The following is a 16,406-nucleotide window of genomic DNA, read 5'->3' on the forward strand; positions in this document are numbered from 1 at the left end:
CCATTTGTGGATGTGGTGAAAACGATGTTCACATGACAGATGTGTTTCTGAGGTCATGCAGTGATTTACAGTGATAGAACTGGGTTTCTTTTTATACTAAAGCACCATCTGTGAGTTTAAAGACTATTGCTGTTCAGATTTGTTTCTTGCACTTAGGGAATTCTTGATTCTCGGAATCTTTAAACCATACCGTGCACCTCAAATGAGAAATCTTCACTTTTCCATTGGCAATCATTATTTTTAATAGGCTTGGACCTCATCTTTGCTTCTGAAAACCTCTTGCTCCCTGGGATTCTTTTTTTAATATATATATATCAGGTTGTTTTGCTAATTAACTGTATTAGCTGTGAGATGTTCCACCAGGTTTTTGCTTTTTTTGCTATTTTGAAATGCGTTTCATTAAAAACTTAACACTTAAACTAAAAATAATGACCTTAAGAAAGAAGTAAATAGATTTATAAATACCTGTTTCAACAGTTTATATATTGTCTTTGCGTTATTTTCATTTCATTCACCTTTTCTTTACATTTTACTTGGCTTTTCAATATTTTGGTTTTATTTTTTCTAAAAAAGAGGTAAATGAAATGTGTTGATTTTAATGTGTGAACCACCCCCTCAAAACATATTTTCACTGCTCTTTTGTTCTGTCACCCGAGTTTATTTTGAGATATTGAAGACACAGAGGCACTGAAGCGCCGTGTTTAGACTACAAGTGATGTCTGTCATAATTTCTTCTTTTACTGTAACGCACTTTGAAGAGCACATGTGCTCTATCATTAACACCTTTGGATCGTTTGTATGTGTGTCTCTCTGTGCCTGCCTTGTCTTTGTGGCAACCCAGTGGGAAAAGTGGAGGAAGCTCTGCCCCCCAACAATATCTGTTTCAACATCCTCTGCGTGGATTCCCTCTGAACTCAACCCCTGACCCTTTCCTTGTCCTCGAGCCTGGGTCCTGCCCTCACACTGCCGTCCATCCTCCTGAGTACGGCTGACCTGTGAACTGTGCTTCGCCTCCGAGGCGACCCTACACAAAGGCTTCATAGGAGAAAAGAAGACAAGACAGAAAGTTTCCCCTCTTTGCTAGTCATGCTAGTCATGCCTGGGGGTGTATTATATGGTGAAAAGCTGACACCAGCCATTGATCCCAATTTAAAATGTCAGCTGTTGTAATTTGAGTTATTACCTTTAAATATATCATCATATAGCAAAGTTAGCTTTAGTGCGAGCTCCCTTAGTGCACGATTGGCCACAGTGTATTGATGATTGCATAGCAAACTTCCTAACTTCATTAATTAGGAATGGGTCACTTGGGTCAGTATGTGTTTATTCTCAGGAAGGCGCATCAAGGGGATTAGCACTAATCAGGGGGGATTTTAAACAGCTCTTACCCAGATGGATGATACTCTTGCTTGATCTCTTCACTTTGTACGCCTGCAGAGAATGATGTTTGGTTTGGAAATAAGCATCTAGATAACGATTCTTCTGGTGACGTTTTCTTTGTAAACACAAACATATCGGACCTCTCGCTTACCTTTGACCCAAACTGCAAAGAACCAGATTTTCTGAGTGTCCATAATTTTATGCCCATAGATGATAGAGATGATAGACATGTAATTTATGCTGCGTGTTAATTTATTGTCAGGATCATCGGTTCACACTTCAGATTTATATATATTTATTTCAAATTTTAATATCTCTATATTGTAGTCTTGTGTTACCTCAATCAGTAGTATAATCAGATTGTAAAATACATTGTGATGTACTGCTATACTTTAATGGCCCCTGATGGCTGCTGTCTTTATCATATATTACGTCATCATGTTGCCTAGCAACCGCCTAGCAACAGGCTAAAATGACCAACATGTAACGTTTATGCACCCATAACATCTTATAAAAACGTTGTATAATTTTTGTTTCAGTATCTCTATCTCATATTGTGCACTAGTATTTGTAATATGTAGTGTCTCTGTGTGTGCGTATGTGTCACAATGTCCACACTTACATGTATGTGGACATATTGTGATTTAGTAAATGTATTTGCGTTAAGAAAGAGTGTGCGAGGGTTATATTTAAATTGTTGTGGATCACTTTTACTACCTCCAGAAGAATACATTAAATTATGTAGTTACTACCATAACTAAAATAACAGGTCAGTGATACTGATGTCATTTAATCTGTTCACAAATCTTTTTCTAGCAGTCCAGCATACGGTATCTCTGCTGCAAATACCACCAAATGACCCTAAATCAACATCTTTCTGCCAAAGTGTCGACAAATATGAACATTACACTGTTGGGGCTATTGGAGAGCTTTTGCATTGTTTCACAACTGATAGCACAGAAGTACCTCACAATCTGGGAACTGTTTATAAAAACAGTTCTGCACCTTGCTCTTTGTACAACCCCAGCTCAACAAATTTTATCCAAAATATACTGTGAAGAAGCGTTTTCCAGGCACTGAATCCAGGAAATCAAGTTCCCTGTAGAGCTGCAGAGGAAAAGAAAAAAAGGGAGTAAGAAAAAATATTGTCTGTCTTTGGATGTGGCAGTTTTGCTTCAGTGTCCTGCTGCCTTTTAATCACAGAACAGACATGCTTTTCACTTTGTCCACCTTTAAAGAACAGGGAAAGAAGACCGTGGCTGTCAACAGTGTTGTAGTGTTGTAGCCCTGGTGTTTGTATAGTGTGTGGCATGCATGTTCTCCGATCTGGATATGTGTTCTGGTCTTCATTAGACTCAGACTGAACATCTTTGCGGCCTGACAGAGAGATCCTTTCATGTGTCCCCTGCCTGGTCCCACTCACCAGAGCCTAACCAGAAACATGCCACTGCCCAGGGCAAGGTCAGATTTCTCACCATACCACAGCATTAAAGCAACATTGCTTTTCCTAATAGAGGGGGAAAACACACTGGTTATTTTTCATCAGTCTCACAGACAATATATTCCATCTCATCATATTGATGGAGTAGCAGCACAAAAGTCCAGGTGGAAGTAATCTGGAGGGAGCGCTTGTCTCTGCTCGATGATCTCACTGACCCGAAACTCACATGAGAGCGAAATTTGGAGCTTTCAAATTGTTCAGGTTACGATCGGTGTGATCTCAAAAGGGAAAGTGAAGTCCATCAATTTTATTTTTTTGCCTCATACTTCAAAGTCACGCTAGGATTGTACCTATCATCTAAAACTAAATTCCATCCATCCTTTAGGGAGTAGTGTTACAGTTGCTCTGTCAAGTATCGTGGAATGACCCATAAAAGCTGCTTAGATCGATAAATAGCGATGCATGGCTCATTGCAATGTTAATCTGCAGAACGGGTGCCGAGAGGTCAGAGGAAATGTGTGGGAGAAACAGCCTATCTTTGTGCTCCTCTGAAAGGACTCACTGTGATATTCTCAATCCTATTAAAAAAAAAGTCCCTAATGTCAACCAGAAGATGGGCAAATATTTAACTCCGTGGGATTATCCACAGAGGCAAATAAATATAACTGTTTTCAGAAATGCGTTTACATTTGAAAGCAATATTTCCCTGCCTGACTTTTACAATAAAGATGCAATGTCATGCAAAGTGTATGAGCCCTCGTTGGCCTTTTACCATCCAAGACAAAGCTTTGGTACTAACGACCGGCCTATTATTTAGTTGTTGCATTTTTTTTTCCCCATTTCTTTTATGTCCTCTGAGACTTGGACATCGTGCAACATGCCTCAAAGGAGGCTGGAGGCCCTATTGTTTTGAGGTTTTCACACTTGAGGGCCATGGTATTTTGTGTGTGTAGAGAGAGACTGTGACAGCCTGAAAGAGAGAGAGGCTGGGCTGGCTCGCACAGAAAGGAGACTTCGCTAAACACTGGCCCGGCTCCTAGAAAAGAGAGAGGGATTAGTGTGCACAGACCAAGAAACTAATCTCCTTCGACATAATAGAACTGTACATAAACAACATCCCTGAAAAGTGAGCGGTGAAGCATTGACTGACTGAAGAGGCCGAACGTGTGAACACAAGGGCTCGGAATAAATTGCTGTTTGCTGTGGAAAATGATGATGAGAATCGACGAGATTTGAACATCTGGACGGCATCATCCCTTTGCACACCCGCACTTAGAAAAACAAGCACAAGCAAACACAAATATGCAAACACCGCAACCCCTTTATACAGACACAAGCTCTCCAGTGTAGAATAGCCACATTTGCATTAATAAGCTTGCGTTTGCGATAATAATTAATCACACTGATTAATTGCAACAGCAAATTTGGGAATCTAAGCTGCCAGTAGCAGCCTTGAAAGAAGACACTAACTGTCCATTTATCAAATTCAAACGTGTGACCTGAAGGCGTGCACAACTCATAAGGTTGTGTTTTACCAGTCGACACTGAGTATATATAAAAGATGAATGAAGCCTCAATACGTTTTTTAAAATAAGACATTTTTTTATTGTTTTTTTCAAGGACAAAGTCCTACAGAATAGGGCACATACTTCCTTAACCTCCTAGGACCTGGCGTCCACATATGTGGACATCACATTTTGGGTTATTTAGACCAAAATACTGAATTTTGCTCTACAAGGGGCTGATATCCACTTATGAGGACATTATACTGCTACTGTTCTATCACAATTTTAAATGAATATCCTCATATGTGGCTCTTATTTTTATTAAAAACAAAAATAAGGTAAAAGAAAAAATCTGGTAATTCTTTGTTTTTACATTCATCGGGCCCCAATGTGACCTAATATCAAAGAGAAATTAAAAATGCATGCCGTGGAAGAGTTCGGGTCTTAGGAGGTTAAAGGACTATTTATATATTAATAGAAAATTGTGTTTAAAATGCTTTGAATTGTTGAGTACTGTCACCTCAAAGGAAGAAGACCCTGGGTTTGAACCCAGGGTTGAGCCTTTCTGAGGTTCTGAGCAGGTACTCAAGTTTCCTCTCAAAGACACACAGGGGTTTAGGTTGATTGGTATTTCTGGATTGGCTGTAGCTGTAAATGTCTGTCTGTCTCTTTCTGTTAGCTCTGTAACTGTCTAGCGTGCACCCTGTCTCTGCCCCTCCAACAGATTGTATGAGTTTCAGAAATATAATAACAGAACATGATACAGAGTCCAATTAGCCTGCATTTAATTTTTTGTACACATTTCTGGGGGTTGTTTTTTTTTTAGTCTCTGATTTTTATAATGGGAACAATATAACTGATGAGAAGTTGCCCTTTTCCAAACAATCACATTTTACATGTCAAACACATCCTGTGGTTTGAATGTTTTGAGTCTCTGTGAAAAGGACATTAAGGAGACTGAACCACCATCTAGTGAAGATGCACTTAATGCAATAATGGCTCATTGTAAGTTTAAAAAGTGAGAAATCACTGAGACTAATTTGAGTAGAATACAATGCATGCCTCCAGGCCTGGAAAAATATGATAAAATGCTACACACTTTAACTATTAAACACAGTTTAGCATGCACTGCATTTAGGATTATCGAAAATTCACTCACAAGGCTTTCATCCAACATATACAAATAACTCAGCATGAGGTTTTCACACGCACTCAGAAATCACACCCTCCATGCGTGTACAGTACATTAGGCTCAACTGTGTCGCACGCTTTAATTTCTTGTAAACATTCCCACTTCTCATTTTATGACGGTGAAAGGCTGCTGAGCAGAAGAGGCGTTTAACGCTTTCCAAACACACAAGAGCTCAGAGAAGCAGCGTATTATGTTGACCAACCTCGGCAATGGCAAATTCACTCAGGCTGAGCTGCTGAGCTAGATGACCTGTTTATTTAGACTTAGAGAGCACGTGTCTCAGGCTCCTGGACCGAAGTGAATATGTTGTACACAGAGCCTGCCACGATGGAGTTTACAGCCAAAATAAGCAACAGTAATTGCCAAATACTCGAGTATTGGAAGGGGAAGCAGGTCTATTTACTTCTCTTAGCAGCTTCAATTAAAGCAAACAGCCGAGAGGGCACAGGTTAAGGATTATTTTATTACTTAGCAGTTTGTACAGTTTCTACCATGGAAAAATAACATGTAACATAAGACCGTATTTACATTTCCATTTTTACAAAATGTCTTTACAAGATTTTTCTTTTTTTTGCCAGTTCCCAAAAAAAAAAGAAAGAAAAATGAGGCCAAAACACACAAAACATACACATTCACACACATCCAAACCAAACTTTGTAATACACACATAAATAAATATAGACATTCACTGACTGTCACGACAAATATTTCTACAGCCAAGAACATGTACAATTCATCATTTCCACACAAGTTATAATTTCATTAATAAACATTACATATTACTTCCAATATAATTCTTTGTTAATCTGTTAATGAAATATTGCTAACATATTGAAAAGAGGTAACACAGACATTTCATGCCAACAGAATGCTAACGGCTGTCATGCAAAACCATTACAAGCTTTCAATTTGAAGCAAGTAAATCATTTACAGTTCTAAAATCAAATGTACTACATGCAACATACTACGTGAAATATTCTGGGTTAGACAACGATGACTTTAGTTACATTGACCATCAGTACTGACTGTGTGCCAAAGAGCCTCTTTAACTGGTAACACAAAATAAATACTTTAATTTCTACTTTTCTTTCTTCATTAATTGTTTTACATTTATTGCATTTCCTATCGAATATTCCATCATCTTCAAACATGTTCCCAAATTATTTTGTTTATTTTAACCGTGTAATAGCCAAATCTAAATCAGTCATTGTTGTCTACAATGACTGCTTCATCACCAATTCTGGGGTTCCTGGATCTAGTTTTACTTATTACATGAACTCCTTATGGGATAAGTTGGGGAGCTGTGTACTAACCAACGCGGATTATGAGACCTCAAAATACAAATTTCACTCTATAGATAAACCCCCTCCGGTTACTTGGAAGTCAAGAGAGAGGGGTTATGAAGGAATAGCTGACGTGTTGTGGAGCCTGGAGGAGATAGACCCATATTTCACAAGAAGGGGGGGTCAGTTCATGGTCTGGTGCGCTGTGTTTCTGTTTGGTTCCACACATTCCTTCTTTGACAGACAGGAGCAGAGAGCCACTGGTACTTCTTCCTACTGGGTTTGCCTCGACTTCAAACTCAGTGTCTCTCTACCGACGGCTTCTGGTGATGAGAGTGGTGCTGCCGCAGCCGTGGTCCTTCAAAAGACACACAGATTCAAAGAACTGTCAGATACGACTTCAGATTGAATCACTTTGAATTGGTTTTTCAGGGAGTAGCAATGTGCTTCTTTTTGCCACTTGTATGAAACCTGGTGTTTTAACATATGTAATGTAATTACTGTTCAGTAATATTACAGTTGCTAATCACCTATAGTTTCAATTTTTTTTTTATGTTTAGGCAGGTCAGCCTTTAGCCACCTTGATTTTCCGAGACGAGCACTGAGGCTTGGTGCCTCTCTGAATTGCTTTGAGGGTTGTAACTCTGCTGGCTGCTTTGTGGTTTATTGAAGGCGCATAAAAGGCTGATCTTGCACATGCCCTGAGAAGGACAGGGATTTGTGCTGGCACGTCCCTATATGTAAAGTTTAACATTGTGTTGTTTACTTAATTTTAACAAAGATTCAGTAAATGCTCTTTTTTTATATAATTAATTTGACTGATTGATAATTTTGTTCTGGCATTGAAGCCGATTATTGAGAATCATGTAGTTTTACTTATATTGGTACTGACTACTACATTTCTGATATAGTGGCATTCCTACAATAAAAAATAAAAGTTGAAGATTAATGTGACTTTTCAATAATACTATCATCTTAAACTCTTGTGACCGTAGCATTTATGATGGGAAAACCTGATATTGTAACAGCCCTAAAAATGAGATGTGCATATGTGTATATTACACCTACATTGCTTTTCATGTAGCTATGACAACGCCACTGTTGACACAACACCTTAACATTTACATTTTACTTTCAGTAACAGCAAAAACATGCTGATTTACACAATCAGCAGAGGAAAATAGGTAGATTCATTACTTCACAAGAAAAATATTCTTACATTTTATTAGGCATTAATACCATATATAGTCATATATTTACTACAAAGACAAAACATAACTGTTTAGCCATGGTTTAAGCAGCTACAAATAGAAGATCTACAGTATGCTATTAGGACTGAACAGTAACAGACACCAAACAAAAGAGTCTCGATATGAATTTCAAATGTTGAATCGCTGGCATTATCATTTCAACTGAGCAAACAGAGGTGCAGCTCATAAATTATGGAAGCTGACAGTGACTTGCTACTTACGATGTTGTATGACAGGCAGTATGTTCGGGGTCTGAAAGGTCTTAACCGTGGCAGGACCTTCTCCTCCAGTTGTTATAACCTGCACCTCCAGTCTGTAGTAGGTGGACGGCCGCAGGTTGGACACTACAAGCAAGTTATGATCCTGCAAAACGAAGGAGGGGAGCAGGAGACGACATGCAATCAGATAAAATGCAACAGAAGACGCCTTTGATTCTGACAGGACTTTAATGTGAATGGGCCGCAAAAGAGGGGAGTGTAGCCGTCTTTGCACAAGTCACAGACAAAAACAAAGACTTTGTTTTCATAAGGCTGTCTGTCTCTCTTTTCACTGCCAGGTTGATAAAGTGTGCGGTGGGTTGTTTTATTTATAGACAAGCTCTAGAGGATGGGAGGTGCAGATAGGCGGAACGTGTTGTTGATGGAACAGATTATGTCAAAGAGCAGCTTTTTCAGAGCTTTCACGGAGGATGAAAGAGGCAGACGTGAAGGGAGATGAATACGCAGAGGAGGAGAACTTCCAGCAGGACAAAAAACTTCCTCAGATCTATCCCCGTGTCTGTCTACATACTACCGCTTATCAAAAGATTCATGCAAAGAAGCCACAACAGCGTTATCCTCAAATCACGGTCACATCTGACAGATAAATTTCTTTTCCTGTTGCACACACTAATAGTCTTGTCACAACACGATCTCCTGTGGTTTCATAAAAACCATATTAACATTCAAAACTTTAGCTAAACTCCAATTCTGCTTCAGTGAAAACAGACTTACTGGTGGCAGGATCTGGGACTGGGAGATGATGCTGTTGGGCAGGCTGTTTTGCCGGCTTTCAGTTGTGATTTCAGCCCAGGTGACCTGGAAGCCCGTGATTCGCTGATGGGGAGCCAGCCTAGAGACGCGCCAGTGGAAGTTGCCTGTGATGTTTCCCTCACTGGTCGTGAAGGAAGCCGTCAGGTTCTCGGGTTTAGCAAGAACTTTCGGAAGCCCTGAAGCTGTTAGGACAAAGTTGGTGTTATTATTATAGAAACATTTTTGGGAAACATCCGTGAAGACTGACAAAGTAACAAAGAAATACAGCTACTCTGGTTTTGTAAGAAAGGTTATGTGAGAAACCATTTATCCTGAAAGTGTTAAACCTATATTTTAAACCTAATTAAAATATAGGTTAAACCTATAGAGATTTTTTTTCATCATCATGATAATAATAATGATATTCTAACAACTGTTTTTGTATTGTCTCCACTAATGCGGGTCAATTTTAAAATCCCCCCAAATAGCAGACTACTCACCTCCCTCTTCTGGGCAGGGGATGTGTTTGTGAGTCTTGCTCCGGATGGTAGCGCAGGATGGGGTGAGGAAAGTGGTGCTCTCGTCCTTCGAGCGCCTCTTGGACTTCAGCATGTGAACAGTGACTTTGTACTTGCAGGAGAACAGCAGGCCTGGGAGGTTGATGTAGTTCTCCTGTGCAAAGAAACACATTACTCAGTTCTGATGACTTTGACATGTCACCCAGGTCAGGTCCCATGGAGCTTGGGAGATAATTAAATACACGGCGCAGATCACGTTCCCACTCAGGCCCCAGGAACACGTACCGTACTGGAGGACTACTTTGAACTCTCACATGGTAGGGGTTAGGCTACTATTCTCCTATTCAAACTGTAATAGAAATGATTTTTTCATAGCTTCCAAATGTGGCACAGCATAAACACAAGAACCTCAACAAGAAGCAGCGATCAAAGCGAATTCATGCCTAATTTGAAACGGCCTGTAAAACACGTTAATGGGTTCTTTGGAGCCATGTAACACTGACACTAATTTCTAAGTTTAATCATCTATTGATCTGAATGAGAAAAGCTTTTCTCAGCTCTCTGTGAAACAAAAAAAAACAAAACCCAGTGAGTAGTGGATTTAGACTTTCAGTAATAGAACAGGGCCTCCATTAATAGACAGCCCTTTGGGAAAGGGTGTGTGTATATATATATATATATATATAATATATATAAATATATTCTCACTGATATGTAACAGCTTTGATTAAAAGTGAATGAGCCACTGTGCTCACATAAAAGCACAAGGCTGCAACCCTTCCTGGTGATCTATAGAAAATGGAAATGTATTTCCTAGCAACCACGGTGCTGGTTTCTAAAGAATGTGTTGATTACCAAGCCTCTGCCATCACGTATCAGCCTGAGCACAAACAGTTAACCCTCTCTGTGTCAAGCTCTCCAACACAGACAACACTGCATCCTAAAACAAAGCCCCACACAGTCGCACGGCTGGGGCTGCTGAAATCTGGGAAACATTGTTTAAGTAAATAAAAGTTACTGGCCAACACACCGCATGCGTGACCACACGACTGACTCGTAATATTCAAAACAACAGCCACTGGTTTGCCTGGTGCAAATCTAACACAACAGGGCTCCTGATTCACTCTGCGCAGTTGTTTTCCTTAGTGGAGCTATTCTTCCTGAGCATCAAACAAAGGCTTAGGCACATGCTTTGCTTAGCACAAAGCTTCTGACCATGCCACTGCTCTAATGCGCTGCCCTATGAGAAAGGACCCCCAGCTGGAAGTGGTGTGTAACAGCTTCTGGGGACTGACCTGCGTGACGGACTTCTGCGGTCCTTGGGTCTCGTTGTGGCTGCAGTACTCTGGCATCCACTGGACATGGTAGCGACTCACAGAGGAGTCTGAAACAAAGAAAGGAGGAGAATAGAGAATGTAAGAGAGAAATTACTCAGTCAGTTATTTTTTTTATATATAATTTAATTATGATGTGTATATAAAAGAAAGGGAAGTTGTGCATTAAAAAAAACATTACAAAAAACTATGGGTGTATTATTACAGCACGTATGGACTGCCATTTATTTAGCACTTTTCTTCATCCGGTGTGTCATTCTGCCCACTTTGAGCACTTCATCTACCTCATATCCACGGCCAATTTAAAAATCACCAATTACCTAACATGCACGTCTTTAAACTGTGAGAGGAAGCCAGGGTACCCAAAGGAAACCCACACAAGCACAGTAAGAGCATGAGTAACTAAGTGGCTGTAGCTCAGATGCAACCATGGCTGATTTTGATGTTTTTTCAGTTCTTGAACTTTTTGACCACATGCTTGAGAAACACTCGATTTACTCCCAGTGGTGGACATGACATATTCCAGTGGATTATAAATTAGTATTTAAGCAACTGTACTTAGGATTGCATTGCAGCCATCAAACATTTATCTGACATCAGAAGCAAATCTGACAGGCTGAAATCACTGATTTCCTTGTTTGGGATCAGATACTATTGGTATCTCTTTCCTAACATGAAAAAGAGTGAACTCAATTTGTTGTCTTTGCAATTATCAATTACAACTTTCCAGCTTCCTAGATCTGCCCTTTTGTCTGCTGAAAAGCTCATCGTGGTCCAAATCCTGCTTCTGCGAAACAGCAGCTGTACTCGGCCCAGCTCTTGACATTTAGCAACATTCACTTCATTACTGTACAGTAGCCCAGCTCAACCTCATCAGCAATATTTATCTACCTCATCTTATGTTACTGGATTTATTATTCATTTAGCTGTGTCCCTTGAATATATGAAATACTTCTCTGATTAATAATTGAGTTGTGCTATGTTCACCCCTCAGTAGGGGCCTGGGTTGTAGTTTGCAGATAAAAGGGGTCCTTTGAAGGCTTAGACACAGATCTGGCACTTAAAGCCCCAGAGCTCTTTGGAAGCAGAAGAGAGGAATTACAGGGAACCGGGAAATCGGGGAAAGAACATAAACAAGATATGCCTAGCCCGGTCTGACTGAAGGAGGGCAGTGGTATGTAAGACAAGAAATAGGACATGGAAATCAGGTAGAGAACAGAACCGCAGCAGCGTTCGATAAATCATGACTGGAAGCCAGCCTCTGAAGTCCCGCCACAGCTGATCTGCCGTCTATTGTCTGGGTGTTAAGCAGACAGATATATTATCTGAGCTCGTGTACAATATGGTTCTCTTTCGTCTGCTGGACACAACCCAGAGGCTAGGCTGTTTTGAATCACAGAGACAATGAATGAGAGTTTAATCATGGTTCAGTTAACCTGTCGCTTTCTCTGCCACACAAGCCAGATGTCCAGAGACTCTTCAGCCCTCCTGAGGCCATCCGTATGTCTGTGTGTTTACGGTAGTGGAGCGCCCGTTGTCAGAGTCCAAGCCAGGGTCATCACTCAGACTAACGAGTGGCAGTGATGCACACGCTGCAGACGGGGACCCACGAAACAAGACGCAGAAAGAGAAGCTGGACCGAGATTAGCTCTCTGCTCTGCAACACCGTGATTCCCCAGGCATGCTTGATCCCGTCAGCATCACTCAGCTCTCTGAGACCAGGCCAACCTTGCTAACAGCTCTGGGCCAACTCCATAACCTCCCCCCCTCGTTCTGATTCAGCAGTTGGTGTCTCACCAGGCCTCTCCTTCAGCCAGGGTTTGCATTCTTGACTCCAAGATGTGGAGTTTGGCTTGGGCGATGACATATATTAGTAACATAACATAGACCAGTGAATGGGACTTGACAGGTTACCCTGAGAGCATCGCTTTCAAGGTTTCCATATTTTCATTCTGGTATTAACAGAAAGTTTTTGGGAGTGAATGCCGCAGAGACAGCCATTCCTATAGGTTTCTTTTTAACCCGTTACAGTGCTTCAATCCACCACCAAGCCCGCTTTCTATGACATCAAGTCTCGTAAAAAGAAAATCGACCGCTTCAACACTAATGCGAAGGCAAGAATCTATTAAATACAGCTGTCAATAAATCCCATTGCACAACTCTGACTCTGTGTGTTTATTGTTCTTTACTAAACGGTGGCTCTGCTTTACCCGTCCGTGTGCGGTTTTTGCCCAGCACTCACATTACACAGCTCTCACAAAGACACATTGTTTCATTTACACCATCTGATACCGCATTCATTAAAAAAAAAGAAGGAAATTTCGATTGTTTGAGTAAGTGGGAATCAGTCATAACATTTTATTATGGTACACATGAGTCATAGTGATTGATGGGCATGATGGGGTGCTAATTAGATTCTAACGAAGCCATAAATCACTACAGTAGGGAGCTCACCTCCTCTCTTCTTCCAGTAGACACGGACCTGCAGCTGGCCGTCCTGGTAAAAGGGCGTGCCTACTTCTAGAGGGCCAGAAGGGCGTTTGGCCAGGGTCGAACCAAGAAGGGATATCTCCTCCTTCTTTGACTTGAGCACAGATTTTGCTGGGATGAGAAATGAGAAATGTTTGTAGCTAAGACATGAAAGTGACTTTGTTGCAGAAAACAGTCCAGCATGGTAACAGAAACACTATTATTTCTTTGTAAGATCATGGCAGTGAACAACATGTTCTTCATGCACAAATGTGCTGTAACTTGATTTGTACACAAAGAAGCAGGTTGGCAATTCAATTCATTTTAGAACCTCGTATACATTTGAAAAAAAGAAAAACACTCATACACACACACACACACACACAGATAGCTTTGAGGCTTGGCCTGCGCTTCCCAAGAGTTCAAGAACTCCAAATGATTGCAGATGTGCTGTCAGTGTATCTTAGCTTTTCCAGCTTTTTTTTTGTTGCAAATCTCATGATGATTGTTTACCTCAAATTAGGCAAATTCAGCTATCATGAAAAGCAAACAAACAAAAAAGAAAACTGGAGCTGTTTTTTCTCAAATCCCATATGGCTCAGCAATTAGACAGCTGCAGCTTCATCCAAGTTTCGTTTGATTTCAGGTAGCGGTGGCCCTGTTTGTGCATCAACAGTGAGTGCCTAACCTCAGTTGTGTCAGTTTCAAAGGATCTTTGGCTAAACATAACGATTATGATTAAAATATAATTAATTTGAACATGTTGTAAATAGAAGTAAAAGTTCCACTCCTGTAACTTCTGGCTAATATTTGACTCTCAGGAGTTTAATTCCAAAAATGCAACTTTCATATTTTGTTTTTCCAGTTTTCATTGTTTTCAACAGAAGGCATCAGAATAATATCCTTCCACCCTTCCATCCTCTTCTGCTTATCCAATTCAGGGTTGCAGGAAGGCTTAAGTTTATCCCAACTAGCATAAGGTGAGAGGCAGGGTACACTCTGGACAGGTTGCCAGCTTGTCGCAGGGCCAACACAGAGACAGAAAACCATTCAAGCTCACCTTCATACCTATGGGCAACTAAGAATCACTAGTTAACCCAACCCCACTAATTACATGTCTCTGGTCTGTGGGAGAAAACCCAGACAAAATGGGTAGAACACACAAACTCCCCACAGAAAGGTCCCCATCCAGATGGTGGATTCAAACCCAGGACTTTCTTGCTGAGAGGCAACAGTGCTCACCGTCTGTGCTGACCCCCAAATAATGTAAAATTATTTTTTCTTTTCAGTGTAAATTTATTACAAAAGTTATGGGGGAAAAAATACTTTATGTAAGCAATTATGATGCCATGCACCACAAGCCAATTACTACACATATGATTTCATGCATCACATGATGCATGGGAGGCATCTGATATCTACCACCACACCAACTGCTTCTTATGCACACGTGCAAATTTCCATATTGATAACTATACTTCTATCATGGGTTGTAGTTTTTGGGTGCAATCTTGGAAAAATGTGCATTAGCAGAATTCTGTTGTTTCAATTCTATAATTGTGAAACTGTTACAATTTTTTTAATATATACAGCAGGTTTTTAATTTAGCCATTTTTCTCTGTTAGCTGCTCTTCCTTTAGGACCATCTCAAAAACGTGCTTTAAATGAATTCATGATTTATGCCAACCATGCTAGCAGATCTGAGGGGCTACGCTAAGGCACACTGGTAGTTTGAGTTAAATGTTAACGCCCCTTTACGTGCTAAAATGTGCAAAATAATGTGCTGTTTAGCATTTAAAAATCAGTTGGGTGCAGATTAAATGCTTGATAACATTTGACAGGGATTCAGGCACCAAACTTAATCAGGCTCACAGAGTCACGAGAATCAAGGCAGAATCAGTTATTTGGATTTTCACGATGTGACTTATGTCTGTTCAGAATTTCATCAACCGACTGACATTCTGTCTGTCATTCCCGAAGCCACGCTTCTAGCAAGGGTAAAGAATAGGATAATAATGTTTACCTGAGTCATTATTCTGACTGGTGCTGAAGTGAAGGGAGGCCTTGGAGCTCTTCAGACGCACCTGCCCCCAGTATGTGACAGCCTGCAGCTCCACAGTGTAACTGCTGTTTTGTTCCAGTCCCTCCAGATCTACCCAGTTTTGAGCCTGTAACAACAACAAAAAAAAAAACCTACTTGGCTTTTGCCATTTGTATGTAACCACACTGTCACATGAGCTTATATTTAAAGTCACTGTACCAGCCACAGCTCCAGCCCAGCTCAATGGCAGACAACACAGGCCTGTGGGAAAGCCCTACTTATTATGAACACATGTGGAGCTGAAAAAGGGGATGGTGGTGAGGAGATAGCCTTTAGGGCCTTAAGACAGAGCCATGTTATCAGAGCCTCCCAGGGCTTCTTCACTGTGTTTGGCTTCTAGCATTCCTCCATCAGCATGAACTTGATGAGTTCTTGTTATTGACTGTGGGTGTTTTGACATTCCTCTGCCAGCAGGCTGCTTTCAAAGCCCTGAGGTGCCAAAGTGGAAACCAGTAGTACATGTGTCAATAGGTGTCCGGTGTCTACCACCTCTATCTCCTTTGTGGCACATCTGGTATGCATTTCAAAAATTAATTCAGGAGAAGACTCTATGAAGGCAGGTCTGGACTATCCAATCTTTTGGCCGAGTCTCTTAATGACATCCTCCTGAGCCACATCTATACCATATCAGGTCAGATGCTAATGGAAATATTGTGTAAAATCTCAAACAAGTATTACATTTTTGAGAGCAGCCAGTGATCTTGGTCATGTGATTTATGTGTAATGTCTACGCTTAAAAAGATGCCAAAGAAACTCTTGTTTCTGGCTGGTACAAACAGCTGAGAGCAAAATGTTCTAGCATGCAAAATAAACTGCTCTAAAGAATAACAAGGGCATTAATAAAGAGGATCAGCACAATTCGCTCTAAATATGCTATTCATGTCATTATTAAAGAATGTCTTAAATATACTTTGCAATGATTG

At 40.5% G+C, this 16,406-nt stretch overlaps 1 protein-coding gene across 1 annotated transcript in view; it reads right to left on the reverse strand.

The window, feature by feature from the left end:
* Window positions 1-5,962: 5,962 nt before the first annotated feature.
* The window catches only part of anos1 (anosmin 1), a 40,836-nt gene continuing 30,392 nt past the window's right edge, over window positions 5,963-16,406 (reverse strand). The window contains exons 8-14 of the mRNA XM_006788374.3: window positions 15,406-15,550; window positions 13,368-13,514; window positions 10,875-10,963; window positions 9,562-9,733; window positions 9,044-9,264; window positions 8,273-8,414; window positions 5,963-7,159 (exon numbers count right to left, since the gene is read on the reverse strand). Coding sequence (XP_006788437.2) covers window positions 7,101-7,159; window positions 8,273-8,414; window positions 9,044-9,264; window positions 9,562-9,733; window positions 10,875-10,963; window positions 13,368-13,514; window positions 15,406-15,550 — 975 coding nt within the window. The 3' untranslated portion in view covers window positions 5,963-7,100. The remainder of the gene's footprint in view (window positions 7,160-8,272; window positions 8,415-9,043; window positions 9,265-9,561; window positions 9,734-10,874; window positions 10,964-13,367; window positions 13,515-15,405; window positions 15,551-16,406) is intronic.

The sequence above is a fragment of the Neolamprologus brichardi genome, chromosome 16 (genome assembly GCF_056152115.1).
Source record: "Neolamprologus brichardi isolate AB-2024 chromosome 16, ASM5615211v1, whole genome shotgun sequence".
In the NCBI taxonomy this organism is placed as follows: Eukaryota; Metazoa; Chordata; class Actinopteri; order Cichliformes; family Cichlidae; genus Neolamprologus; species Neolamprologus brichardi.